Raw genomic sequence first — 23,574 nt, 5'->3', positions numbered from 1 at the left:
GGATGGAGGAAGAACTGTGCACTCAGCTCTTAAATTACCACTAAACATTGCTCATGAAGAAAACCCAACATGTAATATTACCAAGACATCTGGCCAAGCCCGTGTTCTTCAAATTTGCAAACTTATTGTTTGGGATGAGTGTACCATGGCGCATAAAAAAGCACTTGAAGCCCTTAATAGAACCTTGCAAGACTTGCGTAACAATAAACAAATAATGGGTGGTGCTGTCATTCTTTTAGCTGGTGATTTCAGACAAACACTTCCAGTCATACCACGATCCACACCAGCAGACGAACTTCATGCATGCCTTAAATCCTCTATTTTATGGCGACATGTCAAACATTTTCCATTAACAACCAATATGCGAGTCCAACTTCTCGGCCACTCAAATGAACAACTTTTTGCACACACACTTCTTCAAATAGGTGAAGGCACTTTACCTACTGACTTAACATCAGGTGAAATTGCTTTTCCCACACATTTTTGTCACATGATGACATCACTTGAAGATCTCATACATCACGTCTATCCAAATCTCTTACACAATTACACAAACCACCAGTGGCTCTGTGAAAGAGCCATCCTTGCTGCCAAAAATACTTCTGTCAATGACATCAATCATCAAATTCAAGACATTATTCCAAACACAATTACTCAATACAACTCAATCGATACAGTTGTGGATTGCGATGAAGCCGTTAACTATCCACCTGAATTCCTACACTCTCTCGAACCATCAGGGATGCCACCACATCATCTTCGCCTCAAAGTTGGAGCACCCATCATGCTACTTCGCAACCTACACACACCTAACCTTTGTAATGGAACCAGACTGTGCATAAAAACATTGATGCCCAACCTAATTGAAGCTACTATCTTAACTGGCAACGCCAAAGGCCAAGATGTCTTCATCCCCCGCATTCCACTCATTCCTACAGACATGCCTTTTACTTTCAAACGGCTACAGTTCCCCATCAAACTAGCTTTTGCTATCACCATTAACAAAGCACAAGGACAATCTATAAAGTGCACTGGTATCAACTTAGAATCATCATGTTTCTCCCACGGCCAGTTATATGTTGCGTGCTCTAGAGTTGGATCCCCCCAACAATTGTACATCTTTGCTCCAACTGGAACTACCAAAAATGTCGTTTACAAACAAGCATTACAATGAACATTGACTTTCCTCAATTTCCATGAACTCTACATATTGCCATAAGAAATTACAAAAAAATGAAAGACACTCAATACACTACTGTCATCTTTTATTACTACATTATTTTACAACACACACTTTAACATTACATCAAATACACTCCTCTCAACAATGGACATTCACATCTTTCAAGAAGCATTTCCAACAATAACATTTTCAAAAATAACTACCGTAACAACTAACATACACTTCAAACATTTGCCCTCATATACATGTGCTTTCTACTACTGTTGATTTACAAACACAATTCTAACTAATATTACATAACATTGGCATCACATTACAACTTTCACATACAACATTTACACATACTTATTCACACTTCACATCCCGGGCAACGCCGGGTTTCTCAGCTAGTAAGAAATAAATTACCATTTATTTTACCATCTTGTTTCGCTCAATCAAATGATCCCAGTTATAAAAAGGTGTTGTAGAACCTGGTCTCCGGTGACGGGCAGTCTTTAAAACATTGTTAGAAAATCACACTTATCAAGGTATACCCTTGGGTAATAAATATCAAAGAAATGTGTTTAAACCAATGTGGCTAAATAAAAAGGTTGGGGAGGAAATACAAAAAAAAAAAGGAAGGCATTCAGTTTCTTAAAATCAAAAGGGACAAAGGTATCATATCAGAATTATAATAATAAATATCAGAATGTAAGGCCTTGCCTCGCTGCCTACTACAGCGTCCGCTGTGGTGGACGCTGCACGGACGAGAGCCCTCCCCTCAATGGCGCCGGGCCCGCTGCGAGGGGGGGCCGCAGCGCTCGGGCGAGAGCTGCTCCTGCTCTCAATAGAATTGAGAGCAGGACTCGCGTCGAGCGATTATGCACGCCCCCCTGCAGTTCAGTTAATGAGGGCGAACCTGCCGGGTGACGTCATGGCCGCGCCCCCGTCACTCCCCCGCCACGCCCCTCCCCCACCCGATCTCTCCTCCTGCAGCTCAGGGGAATCGGCTGAACGCGCCGCCAATATCGCGGGCGCACGTTACAGTGGCGTGACCTTGGCCTTAGCCTAACAAAAGTTTCAAAAGGGAAATCAAATGAGCAAATGAGCAAAAATGGATAATGAAAAAAGGATGCCAATAGAAAGTAAGATCAACCCTAAAAAGTTCTTTAAGTACCTTAATAACAAAAAAAAGTAGAAAAGAAAATATAGGACCCTTTCAGTGTGAGATGGACAGGCAAATTATTGGAGATAAGGAAAAAGCAGAGGAATGAAACAAATTCTTTGCCTCTGTATTTACCAGGGAAGAATCAATTGCAATAGTAGTGCCGCAGGAGGAAGCCACAACCTTTATTATAACGGAAAATTGGTTAACTGAGGTAAAAGTTCATAGGCGGCTTGATAAAATTAAAGTAAATCAGGCACCTGACCCCGATGGCATATATCCATGAGTTTTTAAGGAGTTAAGTTCAGTAATAGCCAAACCCTTACATGTAATATTCAAAGACTCTGTTTTCACAGGCTCAGTACCACAAGATTAGTAGCAGAAGTGGTGCCTTTATTTAAAAAGGGAGCAAGATGACAACCAGGGAATTATAGACCTGTAAGCCTGACATCAATAGTGGGGAAGCTACTTGATGGTTTAATACGGGATAATATTCAGGAATACCTAATGGAAAACAAAATTAGGAAATCCAATATAGCAGGAAAAACAGAGCACAGCAAAAAAGCAGCAAGGGAGGGCTTCAATACTAAAGCTGAGTTTTAAAACCAATTTAATGAAAAAGACAACATGGCATACAAAGGTAAGTACACTCTATCGCGTTTCACACCTAGCTTGGCGCTTCCCTGATGAAGCGCCAAGCTAGGCGTGAAACGCGTTAGAGTGTACTTACCTTCTGTATGCCATGCTGTCTTTTTCATTAAATTGGTTTTAAAACTAGCTTTAGTATTGTAGCCCTCCCTTGCTGCTTTTTTGCTGTGCTCCGTTTTTCCTGCTGTATTGGATTTCCTGCCTTCTACTCATCACATGAGGCACGCATACGGGGAAGGACTTTCACTTAATGTGAGTACTGATACTATTACTACATAACTGTGGCTACAGTTTGTACTATTGTGCTGGACATTTAATACCATTCATTGTGCGGGGCATTAATAGCTCTAGGGAGGATGTCCAACTCGGAAGAGAACCAGTTAAGGGCTGCATCTAACAGCCACTACCTGCATTATCAACCAGAACACTTAAGTTTGCCTTCCCAGACTTTGAGCACAGATTTGCAACATGTACCAGACACCATGAGTATCCTTTCGCCAAGCAAGATCCACATTGTTACAAAATATATACATTGTGACTTCTTAACCATATAGTGGTAGCACCGATTCATAAAATATTGTTCTTTCTCTTGGAAAAGAAAATTATTAGTAATAGTCAGCATGGATTTATGAAACCTTATTAATTTATTTGAGGAGGTAAGTAGGAATTTAGACCAGGGTAAAAGCAGTTGATGTGGTCAACTTAGATTTTGCAAAGAGTTTTGATACTGTTCCAAACGAGGGTAATGTAGAAAAAAAGCAAATTGGACTCAGTAAAAATATATGCACCTGGATTGAAAACTGGGTAAACAACAGAGGGTTGTCATAATTGGAACTTTTTCAGGTTGGGCTAAAATTGTGAGTGGAGGACCTCAGGGATCGGTACTGGGAACCCTGCTTTTTAAATTGTTTATTAATGACCTTGAAGTTGACATAGAGAGCAAAATCTCCATCATTGCTCATGACACTAAATTGTGTAAGTTAGAAGAATCAGAGCAGGATGTAATTTTTTTCCAGAAGGACTTGAAGAGAATCGAAACGTGGGCAGGTAAACGGCAGATGATGTTTAATACAGTTAAATGTAAGGTTATGCATTTGGGAAACAAGAATAAACAGGCAACTTACATAATAAATGGGTATAAATTTGAGAAATCTTTGATGGGGAAGGATTTAGGAGTGCTTGTAGACAGCAGGTTTAGCAATAGTGCCCAAAGTCATGCAGTAGCTGCAAGGGCAAACAAGATCGTATCTTGCATTAAACAGGCAATGGATGGAAGGGAAGTAACCATAAGACCACACCTTGAATATGGAGTATAATGTTGGGCACCACTCCTTAGAAACACGTTATGGAATTAGAGAAAGTGCAGAGAAGTCACCAAATTAATCAAGGGGATGGATAATCTGATTTATGAGGAGAGGCTTGCTATATTAGATTTGTTTATATAGCCTAGTCCTCTGGCTACTATCTTTTCTTTGGCCCGAACAGCATAAGTCCTGTTAGACACAGGTAATGTGTGGGGATAAGCTTTCTCATGGAGTCCTAGCTTGTTGTTGCAGCCTGGATACACTGTTGCTGTATCCATGAGCGGGCCTAACAACAACCAGAGAGTGTCATCCCTGGGGAAGATACTGGTTGGGTCACATGCCCGTGATGTGATGCCTGTCAATATCAGACCTGCCCTGTTCTGGGACAGGGTTACAAGCACCTCCCCTGGGGTACATAAGCTGACACTCTCCCAGAAGTCAGGAGCTCTCTTCCCTCCCCATGTGGAGTGGAAGCACAACAATGGTTCTTTACAGTAAGGACAGTTACAATGTGGAATTCATTACCCATGGAGACAGTGATGGCAGATACAATAGATATGTTCAAAAAAGGTTGGGCATCTTTTTAGAAAGGAAAGGTATACAGGGATATAGCAAATAAGTATACATGGGAAGGATGTTGATCGGGGGAGTAATGTGATTACCAATTTATGGAGTCAAGGAGGAATTTATTTTTCTCTTATAAGATATAAGGGATGATATGTCACTGGGGTTTTTGTTTGCTTTCCTCTGGATCAATGTACTGTAAGAACAGATATAGGATAAAGTAGCTGTCGTCTAAATTTAGCATATGTTGATCTTGATGACATATGTCCTTTTTCAACCTCGTCTACTATGTAACTATCTAAACTGCTTGGGCTATATTAAAGGAGATACTAAATATGGAATGAAAATGTTATGGTACCGATCAAATGAAGTGTAAGGTTTCACATTAGAAGGTGAGGTGGGGGGAGTTCAGTTGTTAAACTAGAACAAGTTCCCCCAGATTTACTAAAGACATTATAGTTTACAATGGGATTTTTACTTAGTGAGCCAAGTATGTGTAATCCTTAATCAGTTTGCATGTAAAGTACACAGCATTGCTCTCAACTGAAGAAAGATTAGCAAGTGATGTAAATGAGTGATATAATATAAGGAAATGATTCTGCCTCTTACTGAGCCTGCAACTAATGACATTTTTATCTTTCAGGTTATTCTCTCTCATGTACACAGTGTGTGGCTTTGAGTGGTACATCCTGCACAGGTCCCTCTATAACCTGCCCAGCTAATAAAGTTTGCATGGCTGTGTACTCCGTGACCACAGCAGGTATGTAGTTCTGTCAATTCTGTCAGGTATGTAGTTCTGTCAGAATAGTATGTCAATTATTTTAAGCATTATTGATGTTCTTTTATTTCAGAGGAAATAAAATTAGATATATTTTATATCAGTCAATGGGACAGAAAACGAGACAGAAAATGTTAAGTTACAGTGAGATCTCTTTGAGAAACTGGAACAGTTTTAAAACCCTGTGACAGAATAATAATAATAATAATAATAATAATAATAATAATAAGATACGTAACTCTGAGGAAATAGCCAGGGTCACATTATATACAGTACATAGCCATTATTATATGTGTTAACATTAAACTTGTGTAAGAACTGAGTAACTATTTCACTACTTAGTGGGTTAGATATGTGCTGTATCTTTGTCAATTAATAGGAATATTTTTTTCATACTTTCTCTATAGGCGGGGTGGAGATAAGTAATGTCTTTGGCAGAAACTGTGAGTTACAAAACAAGTGTGGACTATCTGGGAGTGTAAACGTTCCTAACGGCAAGATCAAGATGGGCACCTCCTGTTGTACCACTGACAACTGCACTCCATCCATGCCTACCTGTAAGTGCCTCAGTGTCTTTTACCTACTGTACCTGTCTGTGCTACCTCCAAGAATCCACCAATCTCTGCCATATTCGTATCCTTTCCTTCTGTGCTACTTACAGTATTCCACCTGTCTTGAAATACTTGATTGTTGATTACATTTACAGTACCTACATACCTGAACTTGTTACTGTGCAAACTCTGTGTAATTTATGGTATATATTGCTGTTTTTATTTACTTGATGTACCTAGCGGGTATTTACAATACGGTTTATCACTATTACCAATGTCAACTCACTGGTTATTTATACGATAATTTCAGAAACGACCTCATATTAGTTGGGATCATTTAATGTTACTGTACAGTAGTGTCACTACAGTAGTATACACTGTAATCTCACTACACAGTTATATCTATCTCACTGTCTCACTGCAGTACAAGGACGGCAAAGACAATGACCACTTCTTCAAACTATTAGGATACGCGCACTTACAGCTGTTGATATCAATCTTTGATATCGCAATATATGGGCCACAGGTAGAGATGGGCGAATCCCCCTCCCCAAATCCATTTCCTAGATTTTCTCGCATTTCCCCCCCAAAATCCATTTTGCAGTGTACAAACCGCGAACGGTTTTGGTCAGTTTCAATCTGCGCAGATTCATCAAAATCCGCCTCTGGATACAACCGTTAACAAATTTGTAGAATTCAATCCGCGGATTCAGCAATTCTTAAGAATCCTCCAACGAATTGCTGAATCCGAAGAATTTGCTGAATCCGTGGATAGGATTCTGCAAATCTGTCCACGGGTTGCAGAATTCACAGAGTGTATTGGTGATAATAATACAAGATCTGTAAAACGGGAATCGCCCTTTTTGAGATTAATCCGCGGAAATTCACGGACCAAAGGAACCGGACGATCCGCTACAGATTCAAATCTGCCAAACAAATTCGCCCATCTATAGCCATGGGGTAATCTTAAATCAACATTTTTTTTGCAAATGTTATTATTATTCTTATTTCTTCTATCGTGGTAAATTCAGTGCTGTGTCAAATAAATTGTGTTAATAATGTAACCCATATTGCCCCCCCCCCCAATCGCAGATAGGGTGTAGGTGAGGGGATCTATATGCATTACCCAGTGTGGTGCTTTACCTATTAGGCTCACATGAGGCCTAAGCCTCCGCCACAGAGAGCCTGGGGCACGTATGACACAATATGAATAACCTCGTACTTGGTGCAGTGCCTCCACCTGCGATGGCTCCCACCAGAGGGGGAGTGGTTCCTCGCAGGAAATATATATCACTCCACACACAGTAGATAAAACAACCAATGACTTTACTTGTAGCAACCATAAGCTTCATATATCAACAGGTGTCCCTCCCTAGAGGAGACACTGACTACTGCATCTCGCAGGACGCTACCTCCACCTCCACCAGATGAGACCACACAGTGTCCCGTAACCCCACACAGTATCACCCCACCCTCAAGTGAGATAGATATGTGTGACTGCGCAGCCACTATGTCCCGTGTGAATATGATATGACTCGTTGGTGAACGTGTAGATTACCTGCCGGGCACTCTGGTGCCCGGGCCTGCCAAGGAACTTCACAAAGGATCCTGATGTCGACTTTACACAGGAACCACCGTCCAGGGCGATCCCACCCGGATGGCTGCTGCAGCGACAGTGAAGGTCTGAGCCCAAACCTCTGGACGGACGTGCAGCGTCTGGTGGGTCCCTAACTGACTCTGGATAGTAAGTGGCAGGGTCCCTAACCTGGTGGCTGTCCCTGACACAACTTGCACTACTGGGTGACTCAGGGCTAGCTTGGGCATTGGGGGCTGCTGGCCTAATGCAGAGAGTCACTGACTCCTGCACCCTTCCTCCTTCCCCTAGCTTCTCCAACTGACGTGCTCCTCCAAACCCCGCGAAATTTATCTCTTTAGGTCTACAGGGCAATCCTTCAGCCCTATTGGCTCCCTGGCGTCACATGGGGCGCTGCTGAGGCTCATGAGACTTGTAGTCCCTTCCAAGAGCCCTCTGCTGACTGGCTGCCTCTCGCACGCTATCACTGCGCATGCGCAATGTCCCTGGCTTGCCGCCGCATGCGGGTACTCACTGCGCATGCGCAACCACATAAGGAATGGCGGCGCCCTGCACGGGGAGCCGCCGAGAGCCCTAGCGACGCGCCCGTGGCCCTGACTACCAGCCGCTCGCGTCCCCGGCAACCTCCGCTCCGAGTTCCTGTCTGCCCCTCACCCTGGCAATCGCCGACGGGTCCGCCATTGGGCTCGGCGGCACCCGCGATCGCCAGCCTAGGGAGGGAGGGCGACGGGCAGAGGGGGACCTGGTTACAATAATAATACTTATTATTATTATTTCTTGTTCAGAATTATTCCAAAACTTCAGAAGATGTTTTTCCAGTAGATAAAGTCAATGTATTCTTACAAAGTTATTTACAAAATGAGTGTTGATGATATATGTGTTTCTGATGATAGTTCATGGAACAAAAGAAGCCTTGTTCACTCACACGCCGCTTAGATAGTACCTGCAGTGAGTGTGCTTGTGGAAGGTCCAGCAGGAAAGAGAAAGAATTGCTAAATGGTAACTGGTATTAAGGGTTACTAAATTCTGCCCCTTCCTGCCTCGTGTCTAAATACAAAGACATTTTCAAACAACTGCTGTCTGATTTCCTGCAAGGCCATGACATTCTGTACTTAAGCAAAACCTCCAACATTTGCTACAGTATATACAGTATCAGACCTTACTTGGGATTCAGTTCCCTTTGTTACATAAAAATTCAACATCCTTTAAAACCTTATTCTCAATGCAATTGTCTTGATATAAGTTGTCATTCATATATTTTAATTTAATAAATGGGTTTCTACCAAAATGCACATTGTTTTAACAAAAAAAAAAGATTAATATAAGGATGTGTGTGACAGCCAGATATAGAAATAATTGTATCGTGATATTCTACACCGATTTCATGCAATATAAGGAATATAATGGTTGACAAATAGAATCGAATTTCTTTTACACATGATATACTGTAATAACGGACGCCTGTCTTCTGCGGAAGAATAAATTCCTGCGCGTTCTCTGCTCTGTACTGCAGGACTCCTGGTCATATGTAAATGGTGCAAAGTAGTGTACATGTAATACCTAAACACAGGGCATCTTCTTCCAACGCATTAATTAGAGTGAGGCAAATTGCACATGAAGCTTAATTATCATTGACATGAAGTGCATAGCATCTGATTCCCTTCCTCTTCCTTGCTTATAGTGCCAGCTGATAACGATGTAAAGAATGGATTAACATGTCGAACCTGCACCTCTACAAACTCTGCCTGGTGTTACACTACGGATACCATGTTGTGCACTGGGAGCGAGAATATGTGCCTTCTCCAATCTACAAAAATAACAGGTAATCACAAGAGGGTTTTATTCACTATTACTGCAATTTCACTCCTCATTGGTTCATTCCACTATAGTTACATTGCACAGATATTCCTTCACTGCACAACTATTACTCAGTGTCTCACTGCGCTAAGTTACACTGTAATTTCATGTACTGTATGTACATACAGTATATCTGTACTTATATAGCGCTGATAATGTACACGGTGCTTTAACACAAAATATAAATCAGACAATATGAAAGGAAATCCTTGCCCCAGAGAGCTTACAATCTAAGTAATCAAACTTCCCACTGCTTACTATATACATTGTCCAAAATCCAAATATGGCTCATTGCCTCACTATAATGCACAGACACTACTCACTGCCTCCCCGTCATTTACATTAGATGTAATGTTACTTTTAATGTATATGACAGGGAAGCAGTAAGTAGTGTCTGTGCATTATAGTGAGACAGAGGATAAAGTGTTAGCAAACGAAACACTGAAAGTGCGATGGGAGATGTAAGGGAAAATCCAGGATAGATCTTTGTTACGGATACCGGAAGTATGGAGCATGTGAAGGAGTAGGCTGCAGAGAGGTCGAGCAATATGAGCAGAGTGTAATGACCTTTGCCTATGGCAAAGAATAGGAGATAAGAAAATGGAGCATGTGAGATAATAAAGGATGTTCAAGGAGTTTAGAGGCAAAGGCAAGAGGGAGACAGGATGATAGAGAAACTGGTAGGGTCAAGCTTGCTTTTTTTGAGTAATGGTATAACTGTTTTGTATTTTCAGGAGGAGGGAAAGGTACCAGAGTAGAGGAAGGAGTTTAAAATATATGAGCGTAAGAATTAGAATAGGAGCAAGCAATTTGAGGAGATGGGAGGGAATGGGGTTCAGAGGGCAAGTGGTAGAGTCATACAGTAAGAGATCAGTAGCGACACATCCTCCTCTCTGACTGCAAAAAAAAAGTTGAGGGATAGTCCTGGAGGATAGTTAGGAAGAGGTGTAGAATATGAGGAGGATACAGAGGGTATGTCTTAATGTATGGAATCCACCATTGTCTTGAAATAGTCAGCAAATAGTCAGGTGAAATGGAGGAAGAAAAACAGGTCACAGAAGGCGGTCAGAGTAGAGAGTCAAAGACAAAGAATGGGTTAGATTTGTGCATGTTGATTAGTAAAATAAATTAGGTATGTTTAGCTTAGGAGAGGGCAGAGATGAAACAGGATAGGATAAATTTGACGTGAACAAAGTTTGCAAGAGTATGAGATTTCCTCCAGAGGCGTTCAGGGGAACGAGTGCAGGAACGCAGCATGCATGTGTGGCAATTTAGCCAGGATCTGGGGTTAGAAGAGCGAGAATGGCAGACAAAAAGAGGAGCATGTATAATGGGGAGAAAAAGTTTGTGAACCCCAATGATAATTACGGAAATTCCATATTTTTTCCATGATATCCTTTTTGAATCAAAACTAGTCTTTTCCTAAATGTCCAGTAGGGTTTATATTAACCAATTTGATGTATTTTGAAACAAAGTTATGTACCGATGTAGCAGCCTGTTCTCTACCGCACAATGGGACAAAAGCGCGGCCAATTTATCGAATACTCCGCGAGATGGTCCACAGCACGCTGTAATGGACCATCGGATTCACACAGACAAAGTTCACCTTTCCTGTCTTGCCTTCAAATACTTTCTGGGCAAGCTACCCATCTATCTGAACAAGCTCCTCACTCCTACCACATGCAGAACTTATCATCTGAGATCTGACTCCAAAAGACTGTTCATGGTCCCAAGGTTCAACAAAGTATCCGGCCGCTCCTCCTTCTCTTACCGTGCACCCCAAAACTGGAACAACATACCGGAGACTCTCACATCCACCACCAGTTTAAGTTCTTTCAAAATCAAAGCTGTCTCACATTTTAACCTGGTCTGTAACTGTAACAAACGCCCATAATATATATTATCTTTAACTGTCCATGCAATGTCTTGTACATAATGTGTACCCTGTTCACTTATACCCTGTATACTCTTATGTAACTGTATTTGTAACCATGTAGTATTTGTCATTTTAACTCTGTGCCCAGGACATACTTGAAAACGAGAGATAACTCTTAATGTATTACTTCCTGGTAAAACATTTTATAAATATGTAGCCCTTGTACCCCTGGGGTACTATAACTACTGATGCTGCTGTCACCTGTGAGGCTAACCTGAAGCCTGAACCTCCGCCACTGGGAGCCTGGGGTGTACTTACACTCGGTGCAGCGCCTCCACTGATAAGGGAACACTCCCACCACGTTGGGATCCCTCATCAGAACCAACATATACAATAACCACACGCAATTGGATAAAACAGTATTTACTAAGCATAATAGGAATAACCTTTGCATAACCCTTAATACTTAAACAGCATGACATTCCTCTGCATACACAGCATCACATCATCACACATATGTAAATGATTGTATCACCTTAGTGTCAGTCCTGGTATCACCTTACTCCTTGGTGTACCAATGTGCCAGGGCACTTAACTTCTCAGTGTCCACCAGCTATGAAGTTAGTGTGAGTGTGAGGGACAGCGCTTCCCTGAGTTGGGGCCCATTGGTGCACTTAAGATACTACCTTCCTGGTTATTGTTCTAACAGGAGAATCCGTGGATAACCAGCAACCCCACAACGGGATCCCACGACGCACTGCTCTGCTCTCTGCAGGAATGGAAACACATGCTGACTCCCCATGGGAGGGATCCCCAGCCGGATGAGCCTTGGCAAACTGTCTCAGCTATGGAGTCAGATACTGTTTCAGCACTCAGGCTGCACTGGCATTCAGGAAATGTCCTGCAGCATATCTCTCTCTAATACTATATGAAAGGGTCCCTGCATTAAGGCCTTCCCTATAGCAAGCACTCAGAGCACATCTACATTGGCTCAGGGGACTAACTGGGCCCTGGGGGATTAACCTCTGGCCTAGTCCCTGGAGCACTGCTCTGTGGACCAACCTGCAGCTTCAGGCTCCTGGTCTTCACTCCTGCTTCATGTTCCAGCATGCAGTAGTACTTCCTTCCTTCAGAAGCAATCCAGCCATTCCATTGGCTCTCGTAAGTCACCAGGCAGCTTTCTCCCTAAGCATCATGGGAGTTGTAGTCTCTGAGCTGCCTGATTAACATTGTGACCCCGTGCGCATAGGACACTGCGTCTGCACGACTCTAATGGCCGCCGCAACCTTGCCCTGCTCATGCGCAACCTTCCAGGCTCTTCCTGACCTTTGCCGCTTCTGCGCATGCCCGACTCTGCGCTCGTGCGCGCGCCCACCTAACATGGTGGCGCCCTGGGGCCTGAACCACCGCCAGCTCCATTTACCCTGCATTCACACTGAGGGTAAGGAGGGGGGAAACGGGAGCGCGGGGAGACCGGAAGGTACCTGGCTACAAATAAAAAAAAATTAATGCTGTAATGGACCATCGGATTAATACAGCAAGGGTCCTTGCCTTTGAATGGGACTCGCGCTGTGTTAATCCTACTGGGTTCCAGCTGTCTGTAAGAGACGCGCAGTAAGAGACAGACTGAATTAGTCACTCAGAAAAAGGGGTTATTGATCCGCGCTCATGATTCCTACAGTCTCTGGTGTAAACCAACTCCTTTCTTTTTGCTGCTTCTATGCGTGGAGATATTCCCCTTATCCACTGAAGATCCACCGAGGATTACTCCACAGGTAGACCAGTCATAGAAAACAAAAAGCACAGAGCACACCGAGGTTGAATAATATTATAATAAAAGTGAATACAAATAACAAGTACAGTATCAACTTACATATAATGAATCTGTTATCCAGTGATATCTTAGGGTACGGCCCCGCTGCCTGCACTGCACGCGCTTCTGCCAGACTGGCGGCGCGTGCAGCCGAGTTCCCCGGTCTGCAGAGAGCTGCAGGGGGAAAGACAGGGGGGTATGACTGTAGAGTGCCGGGGGGTACGTCCATGACGTCACCAGGCAGGTTCACCCTCATTGGCTGAACCGCCGGGGGCAAGGCCTAGCGCTCTGTCGCTAGGTCTAATCTCAATTTTCCTGTCTCCTGGAAAAACTTTCGGCTCAGCGTGGCGGCCACCCCTCGCAGCGGGCCCGGGCCCATTGAGGGGCAGCTCTTGTCCCCGCAGCGCTCGCCATAGCACGCACTTCAGTACCCAGCAGGGACCAAGCCTTAAGTGGTAAAGTCCATGCTGCCTCATCCGTGGATAGAAGGGAAGAAACGCCGAGCTCGAGACAGTCTATCCGGCGCGCTGGGATCGAGTAGTGTCTCCGTCTTGCTCAGCACAGCTACTTCCGGTTATGCGCAGCACCGCGCGGTCCGTGTGCTGTTGTGTGCACGTCTCCCAAGTTCACAGTCTTTCTCTCAAGTCAAATGGCAATTAGCAGAGGGGCTGATCTGCATGCAGTGTCCACAGTGCTCTTACCACAACATTTATTTATAAAATATTTATTTATTTATAAAATATTTTACCAGGAAGTAATACATTGAGAGTTACCTCTCGTTTTCAAGTATGTCCTGGGCACAGAGTAAAACAAATAATACATGGTTACAAGTACAGTTACATAAATGAACAGGGTATACATTATATACAAGACATTGCGTGCACAGTTAAAGAAAATATATATTATGAGCGTATGAAACAGTTACAGACCAGATTAAAGTGTGAGACAGCCTTAGATTTGAAAGAACTTAAGCTGGTGGTGGATATGAGAGTTTCTGGTAGGTTGTTCCAGTTTTGGGGTGCACGGAAGGAGAAGGAGGAACGTCCGGATACTTTGTTGAGCCTTGGGACCATGAACAGTCTTTTGGAGTCTGATCTCAGGTGATAGGTGCTGCATGTGGTAGGGGTGAGGAGCTTGTTCAGGTAGCTGGGTAGCTTGCCCAGAAAGTATTTGAGGGTGAGACAGGAAAGGTGAACTTTGCGCCTAGACTCTAGTGATGACCAATCTAGTTCTTTGAGCATTTCGCAGTGATGTGTGTTGTAGTTGCATTGGAGAACAAAACGACAAATTGAATTGTAGAGGGTGTCAAGTTTGCTAAGGTGGGTTTGAGGAGCCGAGCCATATACTGTGTCTCCATAGTCAATAATTGGCATTAGCATCTGCTGTGCAATACGCTTTCTGACCAGGAGACTTAGGGAGGATTTGTTCCTGTAAAGTACCCCTAGCTTGGCATAGGTCTTGGTTGTCAGGGTATCAATGTGCAGACTAATCTGCTTCATCAGGCAGTGTTTAATTGGGTTTTTTTGATTCTTTTTTTTTTTATTATTAGGTTTTATGCTGATTGATTTTTGTTATTGTTTTTTTAATTCTTGATTTTTTTTATTGTGTTTTTTTGATTCTTGTCTTTTTTTAATTGTGTTTTTTCGGCTGATTGATTTTTGTTTGTGTGTTTTTTTGCTGATTGTTTTTTTATGTGTGTTGTATTTTTGGTGCTGGTATTTTTTTAGGTTGCCCATTGACTGCCATAGAGACTAATCATGCCCATATTAAATGGGCATGATGTACCTCTGTGCCAATCAATGGGTAGAGGGTGGAGGTAATGGCCCTGGTGAGGGTGGTTAAGCCTCCCGGGTGGGTAGCGGGAGGGGGTTAACCCCTTAATTACCATAGTGGTTAATAACCGCTACGGTGATTAAGGGTTAGTGGCCAGCAGTTATTTTTTTCATCTGTTTGTTGGTGCCCACTGAAGAAGAGGAAGACGATGAGAACGAGGACAGCCTTCATCCTGGCAGGGGTAAGTAGAACTTTAATTTACTATATGCTGGTTTGTTAATGTTTTGGTTATGTTTTATTTTTTTAATGAGCTGTTATCCAGATATAGATAATAGGAATTTTGCCCATTACTGTACTGTATGTGTTGGGAGGGGGGGGGGATTGTGTTGGTGATAGTATTGTAATGTTTATTGGGGTATTGGGGTACATGAGGTGGGTGAAGGGGGAAGTTGCCCAAGGGTGGGTGGTTAGGCTTTGGGTGGGTAGTGGGGGTTTAACCCCTTCATTACCTTAGCGGTTACTACAACATTCCTGGTAGGCCTAACTACCAACTCTGGGGCAATTACCCCTTTCACTCACCCCCTCTGCCCCCAATAAACAAGGTAGTCTTCCTTAACCCCTTCATTGCCTTAGTGGTTATTTACTAAGGTAACGAAGCTGCTTTTATTTTATTTTAATAATACAGTATTGCAGCAGGGGGTCTCCAGGGCTCAATCACATTGATTTCAGCTCTGGAGACCCCCTGTTTCCTGAGTTACAGGCCCAGTTATGGTGGCCTCTGGTTTGTTTAAATCCCCCAATCACGTTGGCGTGACACAGGAGAATTTAAACGGCCACCGGGATACCAGCACCCCATAAAGGGGCCAAAACATGGAAAGCAGGGGGTCCCAAGAGCTGAAATCAATGCGGTTCAGCTCTGGAGAACCCCTGTTACAATACTGTATTAAAATAAAATAAAAGCCCTGAGATCTCCTGCTAGTGGAGCGCAGGTGGACTGATTCAGTCTATCTCTTACTGCGCGTCTCTTACAAACAGGCTGCAGAAGAAGAAATTCCGCATTTTAGAATGGCATGGTCAAAGTCCGGACCTTAACTCACAAAATGTTGTGGCAGGACCTGAAGCGAACTGTCCATGCATGGAACCCTTCACATGTCACCGAGTTGAAGCAGTTCTGTAAGGAGCAATGGTCAAAAAAATCATCAAAACCGATGTGAGAGACTGACCAGTAGTTACAGGAAATGCTCAGTTTGATCACGTTATCTTTATCTAATAACTATAGATATAGGATAAAGTATCTATTGTCTAAATTTGGCATAGGTGGAACTTGTTGGACGTACGTTTTTTTCAACCTCATCTACTATGTAACTATGTATCTATTACTGTAGATTAAGATCTAATAACATTTTACATTTGAAATATGTGAAAATGTGAAAATCCTAAGAGGTTCACAAACGTTTTCTCGCCCCTGTAGAACACGACAGGAGGCTAGGGCAGAGTTGTAGTGAAAGTACTATTTTTTGTGACACCTGACTGACGCTGCTCACTGCTTATATTATTCTATACTGAGGTTACAAAGTTATTACGCAGGAAAAACACAAATTTTACTATGATTACATGGCACAGTGACAGCTTAATGCATTTACACACAAGAAAAGAAAAAGGCAAACAAAGCACTGAGGATCAGTTGGTAAAAAAATATATATTAGGTCCACAAAACTATAAAAACAACAATATAGAAACAACAGCAATAAATGTATTAAACTTTCTTAAGATAAAAAGGTGTACGCAGCTCAGGAGATGTGGGATTGACAGCCGACGGGAACAGCAGATGATACAGTTCGGATTGCGATCCCCTTCTGCTGGATGTTAGACTAACCCAAATTCAAACTGGTCTGCGTTATCATCAATAGGAACGCGCTAAGCAACCTCACATGAACTCTTACGCGGTTCGCAAATGCATGCATCATCAGGGAGACCCAAGTCGTACGAGCTGCATATACCTTTTTATCTTATGTAAGTGTAGCAGGGTTCCCCCTGGGCCCCCCTTACCTCCGCTTAGCAGGGGTACCCTTGCGCTGTGTCAGAGAGCTGCAGGGGTGAGCACGTCGCCGGGGGCATCTACAGCCAGGCGCCGCCATCTTTAAAGCGTTCGCGCATGTGCAGCAGAGTTGCGGCGGCCATTAATGAGTTTGCAGATGGACAGAGGTGGCGCTCCGTAGCGCAGGGACATCCCCAGTCGGTGCATGCGTGGACAGAGCCTGTGGCAGCAATTACAGACTTGCGCATGCATAGTTACGATCACGCACGCGGCCCCAATGCTAAAGAGGTCCTGAGTGGACTACAACTCCCAGCAGCCTCTGAGGACTGCCCTTTCACCCAGATCACACGCAGCCAGATTCTCATGCTGCATTTGGATACATTGTTGTGTGCAGTCAGGAAGCAGACAGTGAAGCACATGAGTTAGTCAGAGCTGGGAGCAGGTTGGGGAAGGATGTGTGTAGGGAGCAGTAGCCCCTGCATACACTGGCGACACACTTTATTAAAGTGCGGCCAGTTCCGCAAGCCGGGAGATTTCCCGGCTTGCTAGTGGCATCCCCTCGGCGTGCGCGCGGTCACGCGTCATCGGGTGCCTGCGCCCCCTGCACGCGCGTCCAGGGCTCCCCGAGGGAGCCCTGGTGTCCCGCGATGTGGGGGACGGCGGCAGGGGGTTCTGGGGGACCCGGCGGACCCGGAGAGGAGAGGGGGAAGCCCCGATCGGCGGGCCTCTCCTCCGCTGCTTCGGCGCGCGCCCGGCACCCTCCGGCGCGCGCCAGGTTACTGCTGCGGCCGAGAACGGGCAAATGCTCGAATAAACTCGGCCGCAGCAGTACTAGGTCAGGTTACACCCCCCCCTAGGCCCCAGGTAGGCCCTGAGACATAACCCAGATTGTGGTTGCAACAGGGACAGGCCCTAGGTAGGTGCACTGCCCCTTTAGTTATTTGTTACGTTCAAGGACACAGCTGCAGTGCTGCGAGCCACTGACAAGTATGGTCTGGGACCAGACCTACACTGGCGAAACACTTTATTCGAGCTTGGCTAGTCCCACGAATTCGGGTATACCCGGGTGTATTGAGGTTTGTGACTGTTTTCTGCCCGAGTGCATTGAGTTATTTTCCAAGCAGGGATTGAAGCATTTTATTCCCGCTGGCTGCAATACTGCACAGTATATATATATATATACTGCATTACAATTCATGAATTTATGCCATCTGGTAGACACGCGAAGCATTGCAGCCTATTAAATCCTAATCATTATCATTTAACAGATCAGCCGCCCATCAGCCAGGCATGAACCCAGGCTGGGAAGGCAAATGCAACGGGGCTTGTCAGAGGTGAGGAGTGGCACATTCCAGGTATCTGCCAGGTACATACCGGGTATTTGCTCGAATAAAGTGTGTCGGTGCAGTACCTCACTCAAGATAGAGACTGTGTGGTGAGATTATCCGGACTGGAAGCGGGTGCCATTGCTGCGGATTCAGCGTTGGACGCAGACGGACCCTCTTATCGTTATTCTGCTGTACCCGGGTGCAGGAGCCCGGGCAGGTATATACCAAGTGCACCAACTATACACCATCTAGTGGGCAGCGCTGTCTCACACTTGGGTGGGGTTGTGGAACATTTGAGACTCTTGGGACACTTGGGTATATGCTGGGGGGTTGTGGCCCAGTGAGGCCAGGTTAAAGGGTGACACTGCTGTGTTGCTATTGTTGATGTATTGTGATGTGTTATGTTGTAGTGCATATAGTAAACTGTTTTATCCATAACCTGGTGTAAGTACTTACTGTATTGTATTGTATTGTATGTCTTTATTTATATAGCGCCATTAATGTACAGCAGTAACACATGTGGTAATCCAATAAATAACAGATAATATAAATAACAGATCATGGGAATAAGTGCTTTAGACATTAAGGAAGAGGAGTCCCTGCTCCGAGGAGCTTACAGTCTAATTGGTAGGTAGGGAGAACGTACAGAGACAGTAGGAGGGAGTTCTGGTAAGTGCATCTGCAGGGGGCCAAGCTTTATGTGCCATGTGTTCAGAATAGCCACAGTGCTATTCATATGCTTCTTTAAGCAAGTGTGTCTTAAGGTGGGTCTTAAAGGTGGATAGAGAGGGTGCTAGTCGGGTACTGAGGGGAAGGGCATTCCAGAGGTGAGGGGCAGTCAATGAAAAAGGTTTAAGGCGGGAGAGGGCTTTAGATACAAATGGGGTAGAAAGAAGACATCCTTGAGAAGAACGCAAGAGTCTGGATGGTGCATAACGAGAAATTAGGGCTGAGATGTAAGGAGGGGCAGAAGAGTGTAAAGCTTTAAAAGTGAGGAGAAGAATGGAGTGTGAGATGCGGGATTTGATCGGAAGCCAGGAGAGGGATTTCATGAGGGGAGATGCTGAGACAGATCTAGGAAAGAGTAGAGTGATTCTGGCAGCAGCGTTAAGGATAGATTGTAGGGGAGACAGGTGAGAGGCAGGAAGGCCGGACAGCAGGAGGTTACAGTAATCAAGACGGGAGAGAATGAGGGCCTGAGTCAGAGTTTTAGCAGTCGAGCAACAGAGGAAAGGGCGTATCTTTGTTATATTGCGGAGGAAAAAGCAACAGGTTTTAGAAATGTTTTGAATGTGAGGGGCAAATGTGAGAGAGGAGTCGAGTGTGACCCCAAGGCAGCGTGCTTGGGCTACTGGGTGAATGATCGTAGTTCCAACAGTAATGTGGAAGGAGGTAGTAGGGCCAGGTTTGGGAGGAAGTATGAGGAGCTCTGTTTTAGCCATGTTGAGTTTAAGGCGGCGGAGGGCCATCCAGGATGATATAGCAGAGAGACATTCAGAAACTTTGGTTTGTACAGTAGGTGTAAGGTCGGGTATTGAGAAATATATTTGTGTGTCGTCAGCATAGAGGTGATAATTAAACCCAAAAGATGTTATTAGGTCACCTAGAGAGAGTGTATTCAGAGAAAAGAGAAGAGGTCCCAGGACAGAGCCCTGGGGTACCCCCACAGAGAGATCAATAGAGGAGGAGGAGGTATTAGCAGAAGAGACACTGAAAGTACGATGGGAGAGGTAGGATGAGATCCAGGATAGAGCTTTGTTCCGAATGCCAAGAGTATGGAGAATGTGAAGGAGAATAGGGTGGTCCACGGTGTCAAATGCTGCAGAGAGGTCGAGTAATATGAGCAGAGTGTAATGACCTCTGTCTTTGGCAGCATGGAGGTCGTCAGTTATTTTAGTGAGGGCTGTTTCCATGGAGTGAGCATTACGGAAGCCAGATTGTAGAGGGTCTAGGAGAGAATAGGTGTTGAGAAAATGGAGCAAGCGAGCGAATACAAGACGTTCAAGGAGTTTAGAGGCAAAAGGCAGGAGGGAGACAGGCCGATAGTTAGAAAGACAGGTAGGGTCAAGCTTGCTGTTTTTGAGTAATGGTATGACTGTTGCATGTTTGAAGGAGGATGGAAAGGTTCCAGAGCAGAGGGAGGAGTTAAAAATGTGCGTGAGCGTAGGGATAATAGTAGGAGCAAGAGGTTTTAGGAGATGGGAGGGAATGGGGTCAAGAGGGCAAGTGGTAGAGGGAGAAGAGGCGATCAACAGCGACACATCCTCCTCTGAGACAGTGGAAAAAGAGTCAAGGAAGGCAGGAGGAGAGTTAGGAAGAAGTGCTGGATGGGAGGAAGAAACAGAGGGGATGTTCTGACGTATGGATTCCACCTTTTCCTTAAAATAGTCAGCAAAGTCCTGAGCGGAGATGGAGGAAGGAGAGGCAGCTGAGGGTGGTTTGAGTAGAGTATCAAAGACAGAGAACAGTCGGCGTGGGTTAGACTTGTGCATGTTGATAGTGAAGAAAAGTAGGCTTGTTTAGCTTGCGAGAGGGCAGAGTTGAAACAGGATAGCATAAATTTGTAGTGAAGGAAGTCTGCGAGAGTATGAGATTTCCTCCAGAGGCGTTCAGAGGAACGAGTGGAGGAACGCAGCATGCGCGTGTGGGAATTTAACCAGGGTCTAGGGTTAAAAGGGCGAGTGCGGCAGAGAGAAAGCGGGGCATGTAGATCAAGAGAGGAGGACAAGGCAGAGTTGTAGTTCCTGACCAGTTTGTCAGGGTCTGTAGCAGAGCTTAGAGAGGAGAGGGAAGAGTGTAACGTGGACTCAAAGTCAGGTAAGTGAATAGAGCGCAGGTTTCTGCAGAACCGGGGGGTAGATGGAGGTGGAGAAGGGGAGAAGCGAGATAGAGAGAATGAGATGAGGTGATGGTCAGAGAGAGGAAAAGGGGAAATGGAGAAATCAGAGAGAGAGAAGTTTTTAGTGAAAACCAGGTCTATGTCGTGGCCATCCTTGTGGGTGCTGGCTGCAGTCCACTGTTGAAGGCCAAAAGAAGAGGTTAGAGAAAGAAAGCAGGAAGCCCAAGGGAGAGAGGGGTCATCAATGTGGCAATTGAAGTCCCCAAGGAGAAGAACAGGGGAGTCTGAGGAGAGGAAGAAAGAGAGCCAGGATTCAAAGTGAGAGAGAAAGGCAGAAGGGGGATGAGTAGAGGTAGGTGGGCGATACATGACCGCCACATGAACAGGGAGAGGAGAGAAGATCTGGACAGTGTGAACCTCAAAGGAGGGAAAGGCAAGAGAGGGGGGAATAGGAATAGTTCGGTAACGGCAGAGAGAGGAGAGCAGGAGCCCCACACCTCCACCCCTGCCATCAAGGCGCGGAGTGTGGGAGAAGGAAAGGCCACCATAAGAGAGGGCAGCTTCCAGAGCAGAGTCAGACTGAGTGAGCCAGGTCTCAGTTATAGCAAAGAGAAGCAGGGAGTGAGAGAGAAAGAAGTCATGCACAGAGAGGAACTTGTTAGAGAGGGAGAGAGAACTGTATGTGGTTCCTGTGTAAGGGGTTATTCCACACACTAGAATCCCTGCATAGGTGGAGGCGCTGTAAACTGTACATTCCAGGATACAATTTAGGCTCCCAGTGGCAGAGGTTCAGGCCTCCTGTGAGCCTATCAGGTATTGCACCACACTGGTAACATATGTAGATTTCCCCACATGGTCCCTATCTGCGATTGGGGGTGGGGGGAAGGGGGGAACTGTGTTATGTACGTTTAACACATTTATTGCTGTTATGTTTCTACATTGTTGTTTTTATATTGTTGTGGACCTAATATATCATATATACTTTGTACACTCTGCTTATACTTGGGAGAGAGCGAGCGTGGATTCCTCAAACCAATTTGCATTTACACATGAGTTTTTCTGCACATTGTAATTGTTCTTTCTTCTCACTGCATTACAGTTACATTGTAAGATCACAGCATAGGTGTTACTTACTACATTGGGGTTGTATTGTAATAACTCCGCACAGACAATCTTCTCTACATCATGGTACAGGGAGAGCCACAGTCACAAGCATTAATTTGCATCACTGGGCCCTCTAGCAACACAGGGTTTAAACTGTAATTACAGTGCCGACACCAGCAAACACCACAGGGATTAAACAGGAAGAATATTGCAACGTTTCTAACTCACTGCGCTGGAGTTACTGTATTTACTCTTACGTGCAACATTCTTTTCTCTACAGGAGTTCTAACAAGCACAGCGGCCCTTCGTGGTTGTGCCACTGAAAGCATCTGCAAAATTGGTAGACAATCGGAGAGCGGCAATGGTTTAAATATTGAAGTGGATTTTTTCTGCTCCAATGGAAGTGTTGATCTCCACAAAGGCTTTTTCTTTCCAGCTTTGACTCTTCTGCTGATGAAACTCTTGTCTTAGTACAATCATAAAGAAGCCTATAAGATTTATGCCCCCTTTTATGTACTGATAATGTGATTCTTTCTGTGTACAGTGCATGCAGCTTATGTATCAGCTTTTAAGATGTTCCTCCTGCATTTCATTGTAATGATTATTGATTAAAGATTTATATGGATTTTTACCTGAAATATGTTATATAACCTCCTCCCCATGGGTTAAAGCTCGCCCTGCCCCACTTTCCAATTAGCAGTTTTTATCATGATCCTGTGAATCACAGACCCAGTATGGTTTTTCTCCCTCCAGCAGAAAAGAGAGGTAGTGTAAGGACCTGTAGATTGGTCATGCAGTGAAGTGGCTGCAGATTGGTCATGCAGTGAAGTGGCTGCAGATTGGTCATGCAGTGAAGTGGCTGCAGATTGGTCATGCAGTGAAGTGGCTGCAGATTGGTCATGCAGTGAAGTGGCTGCAGTGAAACCCAGTTATCTCCCAGTAAACCCAGAGGTGGACATCTCCGATTTATTACATACTAGCTGATATACCCGGCGTTGCCCGGGATTGAATAGTCCCGCTCCCCCTCTCTGTACACTCACCCCCTATCTCTGCTCCCCATTGCCCTCTCTCTGTGGGTGGGTGAGTTAGTGACTGGGCGGGTGAGTTAGTCAGTTAGTAAGTGGGCGGGTGAGTGAGCGGGCGGGTGAGTTAGTGAGGGCGGGTAAGTGAGTTAGTGAGA

General features: G+C 44.6%; 1 protein-coding gene across 1 annotated transcript in view; it reads left to right on the top strand.

The window, feature by feature from the left end:
• The window catches only part of LOC142497883 (phospholipase A2 inhibitor NAI-like), a 33,817-nt gene extending 10,792 nt beyond the window's left edge, over positions 1–23,025 (top strand). The window contains exons 2-5 of the mRNA XM_075606283.1: positions 5,487–5,603; positions 6,029–6,178; positions 9,448–9,588; positions 22,675–23,025. Of these exons, the coding sequence (XP_075462398.1) occupies positions 5,487–5,603; positions 6,029–6,178; positions 9,448–9,588; positions 22,675–22,865 (599 nt within the window). The 3' untranslated portion in view covers positions 22,866–23,025. The remainder of the gene's footprint in view (positions 1–5,486; positions 5,604–6,028; positions 6,179–9,447; positions 9,589–22,674) is intronic.
• Positions 23,026–23,574: the final 549 nt, after the last annotated feature.

Source organism: Ascaphus truei, chromosome 6 (assembly GCF_040206685.1).
Source record: "Ascaphus truei isolate aAscTru1 chromosome 6, aAscTru1.hap1, whole genome shotgun sequence".
Taxonomy (NCBI): domain Eukaryota; kingdom Metazoa; phylum Chordata; class Amphibia; order Anura; family Ascaphidae; genus Ascaphus; species Ascaphus truei.
This window is presented reverse-complemented; position numbering and strand designations above follow the sequence as displayed.